Source organism: Nymphaea colorata, chromosome 8 (genome assembly GCF_008831285.2).
Source record: "Nymphaea colorata isolate Beijing-Zhang1983 chromosome 8, ASM883128v2, whole genome shotgun sequence".
NCBI classification, from domain to species: domain Eukaryota; kingdom Viridiplantae; phylum Streptophyta; class Magnoliopsida; order Nymphaeales; family Nymphaeaceae; genus Nymphaea; species Nymphaea colorata.
Window position 1 is genome coordinate 5,669,929 of NC_045145.1, and position 20,285 is coordinate 5,690,213.

Genomic DNA, 20,285 nt, shown 5'->3' on the forward strand with positions numbered 1-20,285 from the left:
GTAAGGTTTATAGGTACTTAGAGAATGTTGCAAACATAATAAGGTTTGCATGAGATACTAAAGCCTTCTTACAGGATGCTCAAAAATGCCGCAGACCCACTAGAGATTAATAATCACAGTTCACCTCTCAAATCTCCTTACCCTTGTACCGGGAGAAATTTATCATTAAAAATGAAAAGAATATGATGTTTTTGATAAAGTAGGAACCTTGCATTTCATGTCAAAATTGCAAAGTTGCCAAATATTTGAAAGGACTCGTGGAAAGGCAGCCTCCACCAAGTGAATTGACCAGGACATTAAGTGCATAAATTGTAACCTTGAACAATAATAAAAACAGCTTATGATCCTCCCACAATTTGCAAGGAAAGAAAAACAATAAAGGTTTTCCAGTACCTTTGCAAACAGGAAGATTATATCTTGTTGAAACAAAGGTGCAGAAGCGATCCCCAAGCATAGAACTTCAAATCATTTCTGATCAAATGGACTAGTATATAAAAATAGCTGAATGAAAAGCCACAACGTCAAAACAGCTCAATGCAACAGAGGTGTAGGCTTCAATCACTGACTGGACCACCAAACTTATCAAGTAAGATCATCCTCTTCCAGTTCCTTTTCTTTCAGGGTGTTCTTTGCCTTTAAAAGAAGCGACGTTTTCCAGGGGTCCTACAGGACAAACTCGAATAGGTAACTCTGAGTGTGTGCATGGCAAGGCCTTTTTAAGTTCAAAATTATTAACAAAAATGGAGAAGCCATCAAAATAGAGCAGGTCAGATGCCCCATATTCCACATCCCAGCATAAGTGAGTGTGCTCTCACACCCGATTGACTGGGAGGTTGTTCATACATGAGTACATGTGCATGTATATATCCATTTGTCCAAGCTTGTGTGTGGGGAATATTGTGCATGCATGTGTTCGAGAGAGAGAATACTCAGAAAATTTTGTTACATTGAAATAAAAGCATACCAGTCGAGTCATAGAATCAAATTCTCTAACAGCTGTCGTGAACTTGTCAATATCTTCTTCATCGAAAGCAGAAGCTAGATCCTAACAAATCGAGAAAAGAGATTGAAATTGTACATTCTGATGTTAAATAGGAAACATTAAAGGCAACAACGACAAGTGGAGTGTTAAAATCATGATCAGCAAAATATTCAATAGATGGATATCCTCATCTTTCTACATATGATCCTACTCAGTTGCTTTTCGAGAACATAAGACAACCACCTTCAGGAAATGTGTCGTTTATGCACTAGTACAAGGACTCTTCCTTTGATGCAAATCCAAAATTGCTTATCCACTCCAACTAAATTGCTTCACTTAGAAACAGAAAAAAAAAACTTTTCCAGTACCAAAATCATGAAAAAGTTTTACAATGACAGAAAAAAAAAATTGCAGATCATGCAGCAATATCCAGTAGTTTAATTTGTGACTTACAGATAATAATTTATGCTCGCGCGTTCCAGAGAAGGTTGGATCTAAGTCCTGCAAGAACAAGAAGATTTTCAAAATGGATGCTGTCTTTCAAGATCTTATATATATATATATATACACACACACACACACAAGAAAAAAACAACTGTTAATTAATACCAATATTTTAAATCTCACACCATATTCAGCTCATGTTGGCATCCTAAGAAGAGCAAAAACAGCATGAAAAGGTATCTAAACGGCCCTTATATCAGCCGTATGGAGCCTGTTAGCCTCGTTGGCCAACAATCACTACAACTGCTCGTTGTAGCACTCACACACACAGCCGCAAGAAGCTCAGCTCATCTTCACGTCAATAATAACTTCATTAGGGTTTGCTTAACTCATAAGAGGGTTTAAGTACATGACGTGCTGGGTTGGGTTGCACACTCTAACCAGACTCGACCCGGAACAAAAGAAATTATTTAAGCAAAAAACACCCGCAACTGTTAACGACAATTAAAAGAAACTGAAATAATGCTGAACCCTAATGTGCAAAATCTGGAAAGCGATTAATAATGCCTTCAGCCTTTTCCCAGGTCGCTACGCCCTCCTCAATATTGTTCCACTCTATTAACCACTCAACCGATTTCGAGCCCTCTTGATTGATCGTGCACGTGCCAAGTCAGCCTTGGTTTGATCTTCGTTGATGGGCCCTTCGATTATGTCTTCTTCAGTCGGTGGTTGGGGCACGGTTTAAGCTTTGAGACGTGAAAAACGGGATGTATATTACTTCCAGCAGGCAGTAGCAACTCGTAAGCAAGAGGACCAACGTGCCTGATGATGCGAAATGGGCCAACATAGCGGGGGGCGAGTTTGTTGTACCCTCGTGGTTGACGATACCCTGCTGCGCGGGTCGGCCTGCGTAAGTACACCCATTCGTCAACGTTGTATTGTTGGTCCCGGTGTCTGCGGTTGTATTGGATCACCATTCGGTTGCGCGCCGTTGCGAGGTGTGTTTTCAGATCTCCCAGAATAGCGTCTCTGCAGCGGAGCTGAGTATCCACTGATTCTTCTCTCGCTGTGTTAGGCTGACATCGACGTATAGTGGGAGGTCGACGCCCATACACCGCCTCAAATGGTGTGACACCGGTCGATGAATGCCAACTGGTGTTGTATGAGAATTCAGCCCATGATAGATATGGCTAACTTCTCTTTATGGGATTGGATCGTTTTAAATCTGATATGACTAACTGTGGTTTCAATTTCAAATCATGTTTTAATACATTGCTTGTTAATAATCCTACCAAAGGTATTTTTATACTTTTATTATATGTTGATAACATGAAAATTACAGGAAACTGATCAAGAGTAGGTTAAAGAAACTAAAAAGTTGTCATGAAAGACTTTTGAAATGCAGCTCTAGAGATCGTCAAAACAAAAAGGAAGCCTGATGATGGAGTTTCTCTAGGCAATCCTACATGGCTACACCATATTGTCAACTAGTAGGATCCTTAAAGTACCTTAGCATTACTCACGCAAATATGTCACATGGTGTTCATATAGTGAGCCAATTCCAACATGCATCAACACTTGTCATATGAGTATTGCTCATCAGATCGTCAGATACATCATGGGAACAATGAATAGGGGGGGTTTTCTTTCTTGTTCATCTTCAAATTTATTTGTCTATGCATATGCAAATTACGGAGTGGACCCAAACACATATTTAACAACATGCTTTTATGTTTTCTCAAGTGAATCTATGACTTTATGGCAACACAAGAAGCAACAAAAGGTTTCTTTATCCATCAAAAAAAGGCAGAATGCAGAGCTATGGCTTCAAGTATAATGGAGATAGTGTGAATGCGACAACTTTACTGAAAATGAGAACCAAAATAATAGAACCAACCAAATTATATTGTGACAACAAAAGCTCCATAGATATTGCCAAGAATCATACAGTTTGTGCATATCGAGATGGATTGTGTAACGTTCCAATGTCATACACAACTAAACATGAAAAGGAAATAGATATAGAGTTATTTTTTATTTTTATTTTTTTGGTAGGGTAAGCAGAACAATCACACACCTACATAGTTGGCATAGGCCCGATCTGTCTATTGCGTACAAATAATTTGCCTGCATAAATAACGCACGACACGATTTGTTCTAACAATTAATGTTGCTGATGAAAAACACCTATTAATAAAAACATTACTTTATATGTTGGGAGCCACGACTCTTTAAGTCTTAGTCTCACACAACCCAAAAAGTTGTGCAAGTATATACAAACAAAAGTATATAGGGGAAATGTATATGACATTGTCGCATTTTTTCCCAGCAATCCTCCATCCTTTCAGCCGTCCAATCAACGAGCATCATCCGCTACATAGTAAGAACCTAATGAATGCATATAATCATAACATCAACACAACGGCTGAGTACAATGAAAATCATAACAAGATCTCCGATATATCATTTCAGTGTAGAGTTTATGTATTGATTATTAAAATAACAATGAGTATCATCACTACAAGAGCTCACTCTAGCACTGGTGATAATACTTGAATTGTAGTTCAAAAGGTTCACTTTTGGTTTGCTGAATTCTTCAGCATTCGAATGAGTCAAACTCAATCTGAGTCACACAGTTAACTTATCCATCAATAATAGTAGTAAAAGAAATTAAACAAATAAATAAATAGATAAACAAGCAATTCACAGTAGCATGATTTTCAATGGATGCATGCATACACACCCGCTTGAGTAAGATCCTATGATGCCACCCATTTCGTCAGCGTATGGAGGGCGGACCGTTGTGCAGCTTACAGTCCCAAACACCAAGTCACTAGGAATATTGGCATAATCTGGGGTAACCACTCACGTGAATCCACATTCATTGAGCTCAACTGTGTTACTGCAGTAACTGCATCCAACACTCGTTGCCTCACCATGAGGATGGGCTCCTCTAAGTAGTCCGGAGAAGGAGCAATTTATCAATCCTTGCACTCAGGGAAGGTTCCACTCACAGGTCTTTGGATCCCTGTGCCACCCAAACATGGCCCATTTTATGTTTTACAGTTGGGTTTGAATCTTTATAGTCGCAACATGTGCCGATCTCAGACTTTTCATTTCTAGTATACTAGGCTGCTCTCGGAACTTTCATTTCCAATATATTGGGCCGCTCTTGAACTTTCCCTTATACCATAAACCCGGAAATATAAAACCGGCCCTAGGCCACTGCCCACATCATATGACAACTCAGGCCATGAGAAAATATTTGCGTAAAGTAAATAGACAACCATCGTGCTCAAGCAATTTAATGCATGAGCATACTTCCACATCTATTATCAATACCCTGCTTGCATTATCAAATATGCTCATCTCAGAGCTAAAGCACAGGTTTGTCATTAAACAACTCACTCATAGAACTCAATATCGAGCTTGTATCACCAACACCGCTCGAGTTCCCTATTTGAGTGTGGCATGTACTTCCAAAAACAGATACAACTAAATGACATGCATGTATGCATGAACATGTATTCAAAGAATCAAACAAAACTTAAATAACTTAAGCCATTTGCTTAAACTTGCAACTTAGTTCAAGCTTGCAAAATCTCAACTTTGCTAGTCTAAGTACTCTATAAGCTACGTGATTAACTTAAATACGTACTATTAACATTAAATCTTAACTAAAACTCTTTGTAGTTAATTGCCCGCCTGGCTTTATCTCGACTCTGGGCACGGCCAAGGTTATCTAACCAAAACTGGCTCGTAGTAGACCAAGATCTACTAGTAATCATGGCCGATTAAGACTAGCTAGGTCCCACGGCCTAGCCTAGCCCACTGTCAAGTTTCACGATACAACGAACCGGTGCGCAATTCGACACAGATTGCGATACAGCCTAGACAATTAAGCCACACGAACACTATTGGCACAATCCATTTGTTGCTTGTATGCTTCATACGCAAAACGAGAAGGTTCAAGGTTTTTAACCAAAATTCGAAAGCATCTCATCTATTGATCTGATTTTTCTTAATTCCGATCCATCGGAATTGTAGAGAATAGCTGCAAGAGAAGCAATTAAAATTTCTACTATAAACAATCTAAAATTTTAACTATAAGCAATTAAAATCTCTGCTCCAGGTTATTACAATGCGCAAGAGGAAAGATCGGCAGAGTTTCATCGCTAATGGACACTTTCTCTCTCCTAAATTTTCTCTCTCTACCCTCTCTTTCTCTTCCCTTCTCTTTCTCCTCTGCTCTTTTTTTCTCCTCTCCTCCCTCTCTCTCTTCCTCCTCCCCTCCCTCTCCTCTCTTTTCTCTCTTCCTCTTCTCCCTCTTCTTTTCTCTCTTCCCCTTCTCCTCCCTCTCCTCTCTCTTCTCTCTCTTCCTCTTCTCCCCCACGTTCCCTTCCAAAGGAGGTGGCAACCCCAATTTATAATTTTTATATTACTTATTATAGCATATTTTATATTAATCTATCTTGAGGAGGTCTGTCCAATTATTCGGATTTAAATGATTAGTTTCAGTTCTGGTTCAGCTTAGTGTCTAATCTGTCATTAATTGGGTGTTTAAGCTCTTAAACGATCATTAGCTGAACTTAATAACGATTAGCATAATTTAATCTCAATTAGATAAATACTAATCTACCCCTGATCATGGCTGAAAATTACATGTTCACCACTGGCCAATGATCACAATACCCTGGTCTTCCTAGTTCTTGGACTATTTTAGACACTTAGTTTGACTAAAAAAAGGGAAACAATAAGTCGTATACTTTTTGTATGTATTATTAAGTTCAAAGTCTGATGTAATGTCTTAGCAATACTCACACAAAAACACAGTAGGGTTCATGAACTTCTAGGACTAAAACCATAATCCATAAACTGTTTCTGATGCCAAGAAGCTAGATGACAGATTGTCATTTTGTTTGTGAAGAATTCCTGAAGAAGACAATTGAGCTGTCATATGTTACCTCAGAATATCAACTTGCAATTTTTTTCACTTAAGCTTTGTGATCTCCTAGGTTTAACTTTCACATGAACAAACTTTCAGTAATTACACCGTAAGTTTGAGGGGGTGTCAAGAATTATGTAAATACTTCTATACAATATACATATGGTATTGATACATACATACACACACAAATATATATATATATATATAGTTAATGAATGATGAAGCTCACTCATGAGGGTCATCTGATCTATTCTGAAGGGCATTTAACAGAAAAACAAAGAGAGGTGTCAATTAATACTATATGATGAAAATGTCCATCACGTTTCTCTCATTATTTTTCTTTCATTTGCTCATTATGAAGGATCAAACATACCTCATGGATAAGCTAGGTAACTTTGGATAGCCAAAGTCACCATTCTATATATATATAATAACCAAGATTATATATATCTATACACACACACACACATATATATCATAGTCACAAAAAATGCATTTTTTCGGAAAAAAAAATAAAAATGTGAAAAATAAGTCAACTGAATCAAATGGCAAAAAGATGCCACCTTTTTTATAAAAAAAATGTCAAAACGAAAAAGATGTGTTTTAAATGGGTTTTCTTCTATTTTTTCATTTCATTTTTTTCAGATTTTTTAATCTCAAACTGCTTGCTTCTGTTTTCTAATTTTTATTTGCTGCTTATCTACTAACTTTTGCTTGTATATAGGTTTAAATTTGTAATTGTTTTAGTTTTTGTCTTTTTTACTTTATTCTCTGTATTTATTTTTTCAATATGGACAAACATGGTGTTCTTTGACTAAAGATTATTCCTGGCATCTATCAGCCTTATTATTGAAGATGTTTAGTTTGTGGTCTGCCCAATTTACATGTTCAAGATAAAGTAACAGATCTAACAAGATAAAGTTATCCTTGTTTGGTGGTTTTACTTTATGTACTGCTGTGGGATTAGGTATTTTATGGAGGCAGGAGGGTCCCATGATGAAACAGCAAAAGCAAACATTTTATTATTAACTCAAAGGGTTTTCATTAAGTCCTTATTTAACTTTTTATTGTAATAGATTCCAATGTTTCTGCAGCACTTTAGGTGTATTTTTACATTGACTTGAGGAGTTGAGGTAATAAAATGTACTATAATTGTGCATTCAGTAACTTGAATCTCTGTACTTGTGGACTGATCCATTTGCAACCTATGTTGTCAAGGTGCCAAAGGTTGCCTTGGCGCCAGACAGTGCCCAGCGCCTAGGTGTGCCTGGGAAAAAAAAGAGACCATTTTTTTAGTTATGTTAATATGTCAAGTTATTTTGATTAACTATTACTATTATTTGAAATGTGGAGAGTAGTAATATAACAAGCACAATCAACTTAAACAATCATACATTGATTGTTGACTTTATTGAATATGAAAAATCCATATAGAAAGTTCCTATCTCTATTGTCAAGTTGTTACATGCAGTGGCATCTTTTACAATGCCAAGTAGGTGTTGTTATAATATAACTAATATATAAAAGTATAATACGTATTACTCATTATAGTATATAACAATATACATATTACCAAAGCAGTATATAACAGTATAATATATATTACATATTATAATATGTAATAGAATCATAAACAGAATACATTTAACAGTCTAAACAGTAATACATACTGTATTATACAGTAAAACAGAATACGTAACATGAATCATAAACAGAATACGTATAACAGTTTACTAATGGCTAATCATATACAAAACAGTCATATATACTACCAGTATATGACAGACAGTCATATAACAGAAAGAGAAACATGACAAATTAATAATTCAAACGGAAATCAGAAATCAGAAATAGAAACATATATAAAACAGATAAACTATTTACATAATATATTTACATATAAGTTATAGTACTTCAAGAAGACGTAATATAATAAAAAAGACTAACAGTACATAACAGTAACAAGACACATAAGTACATAACCATACTAACATATACATATAACAGGTATCACAATACTATATATTATATAAAGGCTAACAGTATATACATATAACAGGTTGATGCAATAATACTATATAATAGATAAAACAAACTGTACATAACAGTATAAACATATAACAGGTATTACAATACATATAACAGGTATACCAGCAGGTATTATATATAACAAAATCTATGTCACATGGATACGGATGCAGACATAATTCAAAATCACGGGCACGCGGGTACGGCTGGCCATACCTATATTACACACACACACACACACATATATATACACACACACACAAAATCTGGAAAAATACATTTATTAAGATTACAATCCAGTACAATACATATAAATATATTGTAAGGTATTGAATATATAAATTCTATGTTGTATATTGAACATATAATTACAGTTACAGCAATACACGGGTGTGCCTGTGCACCTGAAGTGTCGGAGGCATGTCCGTACCTGCACCCGCATCAAGGCGAGTCGACACCGACACTTCAGGCGCACAGGCGCACCTGTGTATCAGAGAACAAAATAGACTAACAGTACATAAAAGTATAACAGCAGGCATTATAACAGTTTTATGCAAAATTAACAATACAAATAACAGGTATTACAATACATGCAACATGTATAATAGCAGGTAATATAATATCGACTAGGTGTGCGCGTGCTGACGCCTAGGTGCCAGCACATATCCTGTTGCCTAGGTGGTGGACTTAGGCAACGGGTGTGGACTCAGGCTTAGTCCACGCCTAGGCAACGCTTAGGCGATGCCTTCACAACATAGTTTGCAACTATACATGTGTGCAAACCGGTTATATTTTATAACTTTGGTACACAGTTTACATTGAAATATTTTATAAGAAAATAGTATTTAAAAACCATCCACATATTCATAAAAGGTAGTCTTTAAAATCATTTGCAAAAGAATTTCACCAACTGATAACGTATGTGTGTGTCTATGTATAGACCCAAGGAAAGAAGGTAAGGCTAATTTTTTACCTGGTACCGCTCTAACGCATTATGTATCGCCACAGCATCTCCTTTGCACAGGTGACAAATTCCAGCATTCAAAAGAAGTCCTTTGACACTGTACTTCAGAAGATTATTATTCATTGATACCTTTGCAATTGATTCAAAAATCTCAGTAGCCTTTGGATACCTATGACAAAGCAACCATGCTGTCAGCAAATAGCACTTAAGGTTACATCAAATGCTCCAAGAGACAAAGTTAGACAACCTAGCAATTCATCATAAATTTCACAAGTAATATAGAAGAACATTTATCATAGCAGTTGACGCTGCATGAAGTGACTAGAAAAGCCAAGTTAGACCACCTGAACCCTTCAGTTTGAGATTTTTAAATAGTAAATACTAAGTTATTTAGCAAAAAAGAATGATTTGTAGCTGAAAACTCTCGAATAAATTTTGCATGTAAAGTGCTTTTCACAAATACTTCATACTCAAATTTCCAGTATAATGTCAATTTAGAGAGAAAATCTCTAACAATGTCTTGTCATTGAGACACTACCAGTTAATTAGAATCTAAGAATGAACTCCACACCAAGTAGTTTTGTTTCATAATGTATCATTGATTAGCATGGCATCATATCATGAACAAAAAACTAGAAGAGAAGGCATATAGGATTTTAAACCATCTAGGAAAAAAAGAAAAATGTGTTAAGAAGGAAGGTCTACCATGCAAGCCCATTTTTTGAGCTTGATACTGCTCTTTATTCACCTTGTCTCTCCACACCAATATTCTCAAACCAAAGAGGTTCATTGCATGTCTATTAATCTATTTTATATCATTAACTTAACCTGCACAATATTTATAGATATGGATGCCAATGATTACCTAACTAGAAAGATAGTGAAAAGTTGGTGATTACTTTACACAGGCATGCACCCTTTGGAAATCGTATTAAGGAGTTCTCATGTGGATCTGCTAAGATTCAGATCAAGACTCACATTACTGTATCATATGGGATGCGTTTGTGAGCGTACATTTGTTTTAATATTTTATATGATAGAGCATTATGTCATTGAAAAGTTGTACCCTTACCTTAGAAGGTTAGGGATTTATCTGGTTTGTTGTCATACTGCGAAGGCTAAGTCTTCTATTGTTCACTTTTTTTTTAGGTTTTCGCGGACACGAGGCAGCAGTTGATCAGATGGCTCCGCTCATATCCTACTGGGGAGATTTTGGGACTATAATCGTGCCGACGCATCATGTTCTGATCGCATTGATGTCTTGCTTTTGTTAGACATTGATGTTGTGGTTTTGGGAGCACTTTTGTCATGTATGTTATTGGTAAATCTGAAGTAATTTTGTATGAATTGAATTTGCTACATAATGGAATGTTTGCCCCATTGTCCTTTTGATTTGCATAACTCCCTTTTAATTGTTGTGTCATCGCACCTCGACGTTTTATGTTTTAATGAAAAAAAATTATTTGGGGGTTCAAAAGGGTCGGGGTGTGATAGTGACAACATGGTGAGTTCCATCACTAGTGATGACATTGCTTTTATTAAAGGAAGGAATAGCGATTAGGAGTTACCTACATCACCTATCACATGGTTGCTACCACTAAAACGGCATATGATTTCCTGTATTCATCTGTCCTTGGTGCAATTGTTACCATTCTCCTTCTTGAAGTCCTTCTGTGGGCCCGTGCATTTATTAAGAGGATTGAACCAATATGACTCCATTTTGTTGCACAAAAAACAAGAACATTTTTTTGTACCTGAGCATTTTCAGGTATTTTAATACTTAAGAGTAAGAACTATCCTTGCCCCTATCTCTAGTACAGTTGACAAAACCTATTTAACCTTGTCCATAAGAAACGCCAGTAAACAGTAAATCCTAAGAGGCAGCCTGATCCTGTGAGTCTTCAGAAGAGCCCTTCATAGTCATCTCGCAATGTAGCAATTTGGCTTGCAACTCTTCATATGCAGGAGGAGCCAACAATTACGGCAGAGAATGAACTGTAAATCAGTCCCAATCTTAAGAATGCAAATGCTTCAAGAGATACACTCTTGAAGATCCCAACACCTTCAATAGGTAATGCACAACCAAACCTCAAACTTGACGGGAAGATATCAAATATATTAATCTCAAGGGAAGAGAACACAAGAGAGGCCTAAAAGCCTTAACAAAACAAGGGACAACAGTCCCTTATTTATAGTACAATGAAAGGGAGAGAAGAAGGAGGAGTTGGCTGTTGGGCCAGTTCCAACGGCTAGAAATCTAGTCGTTGGAAGCTGGCCCAACAGCTAGTTCTCCTTTACAAAGTAAGAAAAGGAAAAAATAGAAAAAGAAAAGAAATAAAAAAGGTACATAAAAAGGAAAAAGAAACAAATAAAATACATAAACACACAACTATGCATACATAGATATTCATATATACAAATCATACATGAAACTAGATGTATGACAGTATATATGAAATATACATACGTATACTTACATAATGTCTAATCTTTAAATTCTAACACCCCCCCTCAAACTTACGGTGTGATCACCGAAGGTTTGCCAAGAAAAAACTGAAATCGTGCTGAAGCAAGTGCCTTGGTGAAGAAATCTCCAAGTTGATATTCGGAAGGGACAAAGGACATATCGATTGTTCGGCTGAGATATTCTTCTCTCACATAATGACAATCCATTTCAATATGCTTTGTCCTTTCATGAAAAATATGATTGCTAGCAATGTAGATGGCACTTTTATTGTCGCAGCAGAGCTTGGTTGCTTCATTTAAGTCAATTCCAATGTCCTTCAATAAGCTTTTTAACCATACAATCTCCATGGTGGTGGTGGCCATGGCACGATACTCTGCTTCAGTTGATGATAGAGAGACTTTATTTTGTTTTTTGCACCTCCACGAAATAAGAGTCACCTAGCAAAACACAAAAACCGGTGGTGGAATGCTTGTTATTAAGATCTCCACCCCAATCAGCATCAGTATAGGCAATCATATTCAAGTTTGATGAGGAGAAAAAGTCCTTTAGTGATTGTGTGTTTGACATATCGAACAATTCTCAATGCGGCTCCCATGTGTATAGAAGTGGGTCTTTGTTGAAAGTTGAAACTGACTTATGACATGTATAGCATGTGATATGTCATGCCTTGTGATAGATAAATATGTGAGAGCTCCAACCAATTGACGAAATGGAGTGGGATTTTCTAGAATTTCTCCATCATCAATCTTCATCTTTACTCCTAAGGCTTCAGGAGTGTCCACCACCTTGTCACCAGTGATTCCTGATCTGTTTATAATGTCATTGGCAAGCTTCATTTGTGAAAGTAAGTATCCTTTTCTACTATAAGATACTTCAATACCAAGAAAATAAGTTACTTTACCCAAATCAATCATTTCAAATTCATTCTTTAGAAAATCCTTTACCTGCATAATTTCGTTGGCATCATTACCTGTAATAATCATATCATCTACATATAAAAGTAACACAATTATACCTATAGCAGTATTTTTAACAAACATAGAAGTGTTAGAATAGCAGGATTTAAAACCTTGTTTAAACATAACATTGCTATTGGAGCTTGTTTCAAGCCATATAATAATGCCTTTCTAAGATAAAGAGCTTTTCCTTGAGGTAAATCAAGCTCAGGGGGTGAATCCATGTATACCTCCTCATTTAAGTATTCATTCAAAAAAGCATTTTTGGCATCCAATGGCAATAGGAGCTCCAAACAGAGGTCATACGAGCAACAGGGGCGAAAGTTTCTTCGTAATCAATCTCATATTCTTGGGCATATCCTTTGGCAACAAGTCTAGCTTTATACCTTTCAAGTGATCCATCACTTCTAGTCATGACTTTGTAAACCCACCTACATCCTATTGTCCTTTTCCCTATAGGAAGAGACACAATGTCTCAAGTTTTATTGTCTTCAAGGGCTCTAAGTTCACTGTTCATTGCTTCAATCCAAAGTGGGTTAGTTTTGGCTTCAAGATAGGATGAAGGTTCAACATAAGAGTGAATAGCTAATAAGCAAGCTCTATGTTTTGGGGAAAGGGACTCGTAGGAGACAAATTTTTAAGGTGGATGAAAATCTCTTTGAGATCTCCTAAGAGTAGGTTGATACTCTTGGATGTTTTGTTGAGACCTTCTCTTATAAACTATAACTTCTCTTGGTGGAGATCTATTAAAAGGAGTACTCTCAACCTCATTTAGAGCATCATCATGTGAAGAAGGCAAAACATCATCATCATCATCATTATCATCATCATCATCATTTATCCATAAAAAAAAATAGTCATCTTCATGCTTGGGTTTATTTTCATTAAAGTCATTTTCTTCTTCTAGAAATATCACATTTCTTGAAACATACACCTTATCTTTTTCAATATCATAACATCTATACCCTTTTTGAGTTTCGGAATAGCCAATAAAGACACATTGAATAGCCATAGATGAAAGTTTGTCATTTTTGTCATTTAAAATGAAACATTTGCAACCAAAGACTTTGAATCTTTTATAAATTGGCTCTAAATTAAAAAGTTTTTGAAAAGGTGAAATATTTTCTAAAACTATAGAGAGCATTCTATTAATCAAGTAAATGGATGTTAGAATTGCTTCAGCCCAAAAATTTTTTGGAACATTTTTTGATATAAGAAGAGCTCTTGTGGTTTCAAGCATATGTCTATGTTTTCTTTCGGCAACTCCATTTTGTTGGGGGGTTTTGGGACAAGACTTTTGGTGTATAACACCCTTTTCTTTTAGGAATTCTTCAAATTCATTCGAAATGAATACTCCCCCGGAATCACTTCTACAAATTTTAAGATTTGCATCAAATTGAGTTTTGATCATGTTGTAAAAGTTTTTAAAATTCAAAAAGACTTCCGATTTACGTTTAAGAAAGTAAACCCAAGCATATCGAGAGTAATCATCCACAAAAATGACATAATACAGCAAACCACCTTTAGACATAATAGGAGCGGGACCCCATACATCTGAATGCACTAATTCAAAACGTGCCTTTGCAACAAAATTTCTATTTCCAAAAGGTAAAGCCTTTATTTTGGCTTTAATACAATCATCACAAGAGATCATTTCTTTACATTTCTCTTTCAAAAAAGGGATACAAGACATTTTTCCTAAACTTGAATGCTCAAGTCTTTGATGCCAAACTTGAATGTCACTCTTCTTGACTACATTGCAAGTAGGGTTGGAAAGATCCAAATAATCAACATAGTAGAGATCATTTTTTCTAGAACCTTCTCCAATCGTCTTCTTGGAAAGATGGTCCTGTATCAAAAATTTATTTTGTGAGAAGACAATATCACATCCATGATTTGTTATTTGCGAAACCGACAAGAGATTTAAGTTAAGTTTGGGAATAAATCTAACTTTTGGTATTTTAAAAACTTTTGAATTAAAATTTTGATCAATATTCCCAACACATTTGATTTCAAGAGGAGTTCCATCGGCGGTTTTAACAAATGGGCAAGATTCTTCCGTAGTGCATTCGGTAAGTAAAGAACTACAAGGGGTCATATGAAATGAAGCTCCAGAATCAAGAATCCAAGAGTACTTACTTGATGATGTAGATGCCACCGTTGCTCCGGAGATTGGAGAAGTCCCTCCTCCTTTGAAAAGCGGTTGAAGAGCATCAATAAGCTTTGGTTGGAGGGCACATACAAGTTTGTCTAGGTCAAATCGATTGCTTTCTTCATACATTGTCCCAACCACACTTGTCTTTTTATCAAATCTCCTCAATTTAAGACATCTAAGTTTAGTATGTCCTTCTTCTTGACAATGGAAACATATGATCTTCTTGTTGCCATTATTGTTATGCTCATAGTTTCGATTAAGGTGAGGAGGCCTATAAGTTCTCATATGAGCACCGGGTCTTGAGGTAGCAAGAACACTCTCACTTTTATCTTTGGAAAAATTGAGTCTATTCTCCTCCATTTGAAGTTCCGCTATGGCTTCATTCATAGATGGCACTTTATGCCTATGGAGCAAGGAAGTTTTGACTCCATCATATTCCGATCTAAGGCCAAGAATGAATTTATAAAATTTCTCCCTTTGGATTTGTTTTTCTCTAACTCCAATGTCTCTTGGATCATACCATTCGGGTTCAAATAGAGCAAGTTTGTCCCATAATTGCTCCATTTCTCCAACGTATTCTTTAATGGACTTATCCCCTTGTTGGAGACTTGCAATCTTCATTTGAAAATTGCACATGTAGGCCACATCCTTCATAGTGTGGGTTTTCTTGAGGAATTCCCAAGCTTCATGAGCAAAATTATGTTTTGCTATTTGGCCCATCGTTGTAGTATCAACACAAGCAATAATCCAAGTGATAATTTTGTGGTGTCCTATCTTCCACTCTTTCCATTTTCTCTCATATTCATTCATAACCTTGTCTTTTTCAATTCCATCTAGTTATTGGGCTTTACCATCTATGGTCTTGGTGAGGACTAATTGAGGTTCACCTTTAGACCCATCAACAAGTCCTCATAGCCCTTTACTTTTAATAAAATGTTCCATAGTTTTTGCCCAAGAAACATAATTTGATGAAGTTCATTTAGGAAGAGTAGAAGAAGTTCTTTCATCCATAATGTGTACCTTGTAAAGGAGACGTTGAGGTAGTGCTAGGACGAAAAACAGCCACACAAAATGAAGCTTTTGACGCGTCAAAGACTGCCACAATCTTCCCCACCAAGGGAGCTTTATCCCGTCACAAATATCACCAAAAGAGGCCAGCAAAAATAACAGCACCTTCTTGTGTCAACTCAAAGCAGCAATATATCGAACACTTGGAGTGCTTCACAGCTCCAAAGAAAGAGAAATATCAGGGATCTTCAAGCTTGAAAGACAGCAAGACAAAGAGCTAAAACCTTGCTGTGATACCATGTAAATCAGTCCCAATCTTGAGAATGCAAATGCTTCAAGAGATACACTCTTGAAGATCCCAACACCTTCAATAGGTAATGCACAACCAAACCTCAAACTTGAGGGGAAGATATCAAATATATTAATCTCAAGAGAAGAGAACACAAGAGAGGCCTAAAAGCCTTAACAAAACAAGGGACAACAGTCCCTTATTTGTAGTACAGTGAAAGGGAGAGAAGAAGGAGGAGTTGGCTGTTGGGCCAGTCATCTGGTATCAACGCAAGGACCTCCTATGACCACATGGAGGTGATGTCAACCACAGACTGACCTTTCTTCTCCTAGTTGAGAGAGGGTTTTTGACATACAATGCCAAGGTCACCTCCTTCGTCATTCTTTTTCTTACAAAAAATGAACTTTTTGAAGACTCGAATGCTTCCATCTAGGTGACTAAGGAGACTTCACTCCTTGTAAAAATGAATAATCTGCTTTACCAATTGGAAAAAATCCAAGTTTCTCAATCTGAGGAAGTTGAATCAGATGCCAGAACGAGAAGGAAAATCCATTTGAGTTGAAAGGACTAGGAAGGAGGAGGAGAAATGTGAGAATTGGATAGGAAGAAGACGAGAGAGATCTGAATCCAGCGAAGGCGAAAACAATGAAAAAGAAACTAAGAATTGCACAACAAAGTCATACTCCAAGTCTCCAACCAATATGGGAATATTTTCAACAATATTGCAGCAATAGTAGAATAATGAAACAGATCCTTTCTTTGCTTCCACCCCCAGCCAACCCCACTTTCCTTTTCTCCTTCTGTCTTCCTTTTTGTTTTTGAGAGGGAGGGTCAAGCTACTGCTGGAGCAAAACTGAAAGAAATAACCAGACCCGAAATCTGTGAATACAAATGATATACGCCTAACTTTAGATGTCAAATGACTGTTAGCTTCAAGAGAGGAGGCACCTGATCGGTCAGAATTCAGAACTTAACTCCAAGACAGGGCCATGATAATTTGTGATGAGTGACATAAAACAGATTGGAAGGGAAACAGGACAAGGAAAATGTTAGAAAACTGAGAAGCATAAGCAAGAGAGAAGCATGCCGACATGGATGAATAAGAAATAAATTTGGGAAATAGGACGAGCATTAAGCAACAGAACAGAATATAAAAAAACTGAATATTTAATCCAATGTAACTGGGGCAGAAAAAAAGAAACCCTGATTAGAAGTGCAGAACAAACCATAAACATAGAAGCAGAATAAGTTAACACCAAGGAAACAGGGCTCTTGAAAAGAGCCAACCTGAAGAAAAGTGAAATGGAGAAGCGGAGAAAGCACATCCACAAATTCAGAATCAGATTAGAGAGAAAAGAATAGACCAGTGTATAAGGAGAAAAGAATAAACCCAAAAAATGAACTTGAGATAGGATGAAGGATCTCCAGCACCACACCTTAGGAAATAGGAATAAGACTCTCCCTGATCTATGGCTCTGATACCAAGTCAGATTTCGATATACAGAACTGCTCAATGTGAGAAACAAGAGAAGACAAGACAGCAGGAAGTTGCTCAGCAGTAATAAGCCTGCCCTAATTCACTTTAACATAATAATGCAAATTACATGTCTGAAGAATAAATAAATAAATAAAATTGAAAATAACAAGCCCTGCAGTTGTGTACACGCAGGGCACTTGTTAAATACAATATGGATTCCTTTCACGGCATGCAATCAAGAATAAACAAAAATAAATTATGTGAACTTGTGATAAATCTAGTGATTTTATTTGCACATTGCTGGTGTCTCCTCAATCATAGGGCAGAGTCAGCAGACCATATTTCTTAAATCTTCAACTGCTGAGAGAAAAGGGGATTAAGTGTTTTGAACCCCCTCTTTTAAGTATTTAGGTTCTTTTTCTGAACACCGAGTACTCAGTCAAAGAACAATCGTCAATGAGCTAATCAGTAACTAGCCACTGATTTTAGGGCCAGATAGAGTTTGGGTAAAGGCTAATTAGTTGACAGTGAATCACAACAATAAATTGGACCAATCAGAACTTTTATTATGAAGCACCAGGTGCATGGGAATTCTATTTGTCGGGAACAGCACCAAGTGCTATCTACCTACTAGTAATGGCAACATATGGTCCACAATTGTACTTGGAATAAGTTTCAGCTGATGATTTGTTTCATCATTAACTTTTTTCCTTCAAAAAAATGACCAAGCACCATGTATGCAAAATAGAAGCTATTAACAATAGTGGGAAATGTCTACACTCTCCAGACTCTTCCAATGGGAAATCTAAAATACAAACAGTTTCAGTTTTCCCTGTCAAATTTCTGCCACAAATGAAAAGTGACATTGTTAGCAAAAGTTACCGATTTTTCTTTGAATGGCAATTCCTAATTGTCCAACATCATGAACTGTGTTAACAGAAAGGCCAAATTACTATAAAAATAAACCAAACAGTGCAGTTTTCAATTATGTGAAACAGAAATTCAACAGCCAAATGCAGCTTACTGGTCTAATGAAGCAGCCAACTGTGCAACTCTTTGCATGCATTGGTTCGCAGATGTTGTCACTTCCTCACTCTGGAACAAGTCAGCAGCTCTTTCAAGATATGCAATTGCTTGCTCAAAGTTCTGGTCATTTTCATATAGTTCACCAATTTCCTGCACAGAATTTTTTGGATGTTACTGAACACCTGAGACTGATAAGACAATCAAACAAACACAAGTATGAGAAACACACAGAAGGAAAACAGATCCAGCAAAGTACACTAAGGCACTAAACAAATAAGAAACGCTTCACAAGAAGCATGTATTGATGAGGACCAAAGTAGTCATTCAAAGGGAGCTGTTCAGCTTCCAACGGCTAGACCAACAGTTGTTTCAGCTCAGCACTTCAGCTATAACAAAAAAGGCAAAAAAAAACCAAAAGAAATATAAAAAAATAAAGAAGAGAAAAAGTACAAAAAACTCCTATGCACAATATATATATATATAAAAACTAAACATACATGCAGTTGAGGCCTATGTAACATGAGTGTGGGGTGCGAGTGCTAGTGCGGATGCAAGTGCCGGTGCAACGTATCCCAAAAAATTTGGGTGCGAGGGTGCGGCAAGGGTGTATATAATATATTTATTTTATATATATAAATGTACGTATTCATAATATATATAATTTTAGTTTGTTTATTAGCTTAATCTGTCCTTTCTTTTTACTTGTATTACTATACATAAAGAAAGAAAGGGACAAGGAGAAGAAAAAACATGAAAAATATTTTGAACTTGCATAAGAAAGGATGCAGTTGGGGTGCGTGTCGAAGCAGCACCAATACGAGCATCGTGTCGACATGGGTGCCACCCCTTTTTTGAAGAGTCCGTGCAGGCCATATATGTATTGCAATTATGTAATGTGACAATCTATGACACGTGGGTGTGAGTACAGTACTAGTACCAGTAGAGTACACCAATTCGGGTACAGGCATGACATATTTTAAAAATGCGGATACGGGGGTTACCACATAAATGTTGTTTTCATCTTTAACTATGAGTAGAAGTTAAGGATGTAGCTTTTGTAATATCAGTAAAAAGGTAAGGTTGCTTAAGAAATTTTCAAAAAGGTTAAACAAATTAAAGAAAAAAAATTGAAAAGGGATGAAAGGATAAACCCTTCATCTCCAAATCAATCTCTCTCTCTCTCTCTCTCTCTCTCTATAGCTTGTATCTTGTGATACTGTCATCACTGTTAGAATATTAGATTGTATGCATTCTAAATGTATCTATATATATATATATATATATATATATATATTACATATATTAGTTATCTAATATATGTCTTATATGTATACATATATATATATTTTATATATATTTGGATATTAGGATACTTATGTAATTTTTCCCTTTTTTATGTATTTTTATTTTCCCCTTTTCCCCCCTTTTCTTTATCCTTATTCCCTAAGGGGGACTAGTCCCAACGGCTAGAATTCTAGCCGTTGGAACTAGTCCCAACGGTTGGCTCTCCTCTTTCTTTTGTTCTCCCCTCTATATATAGT

General features: G+C 36.4%; 1 protein-coding gene across 1 annotated transcript in view; it reads right to left on the reverse strand.

Annotated features, from left to right (window-relative positions):
* Positions 1–296: 296 nt before the first annotated feature.
* The window catches only part of LOC116258725 (alpha-soluble NSF attachment protein 2-like), a 45,367-nt gene continuing 25,378 nt past the window's right edge, over positions 297–20,285 (reverse strand). Inside the window, exons 5-9 of the mRNA XM_031636067.2 lie at positions 18,743–18,894; positions 9,376–9,535; positions 1,436–1,483; positions 965–1,045; positions 297–663 (exon numbers count right to left, since the gene is read on the reverse strand). Coding sequence (XP_031491927.1) covers positions 583–663; positions 965–1,045; positions 1,436–1,483; positions 9,376–9,535; positions 18,743–18,894 — 522 coding nt within the window. The 3' untranslated portion in view covers positions 297–582. The remainder of the gene's footprint in view (positions 664–964; positions 1,046–1,435; positions 1,484–9,375; positions 9,536–18,742; positions 18,895–20,285) is intronic.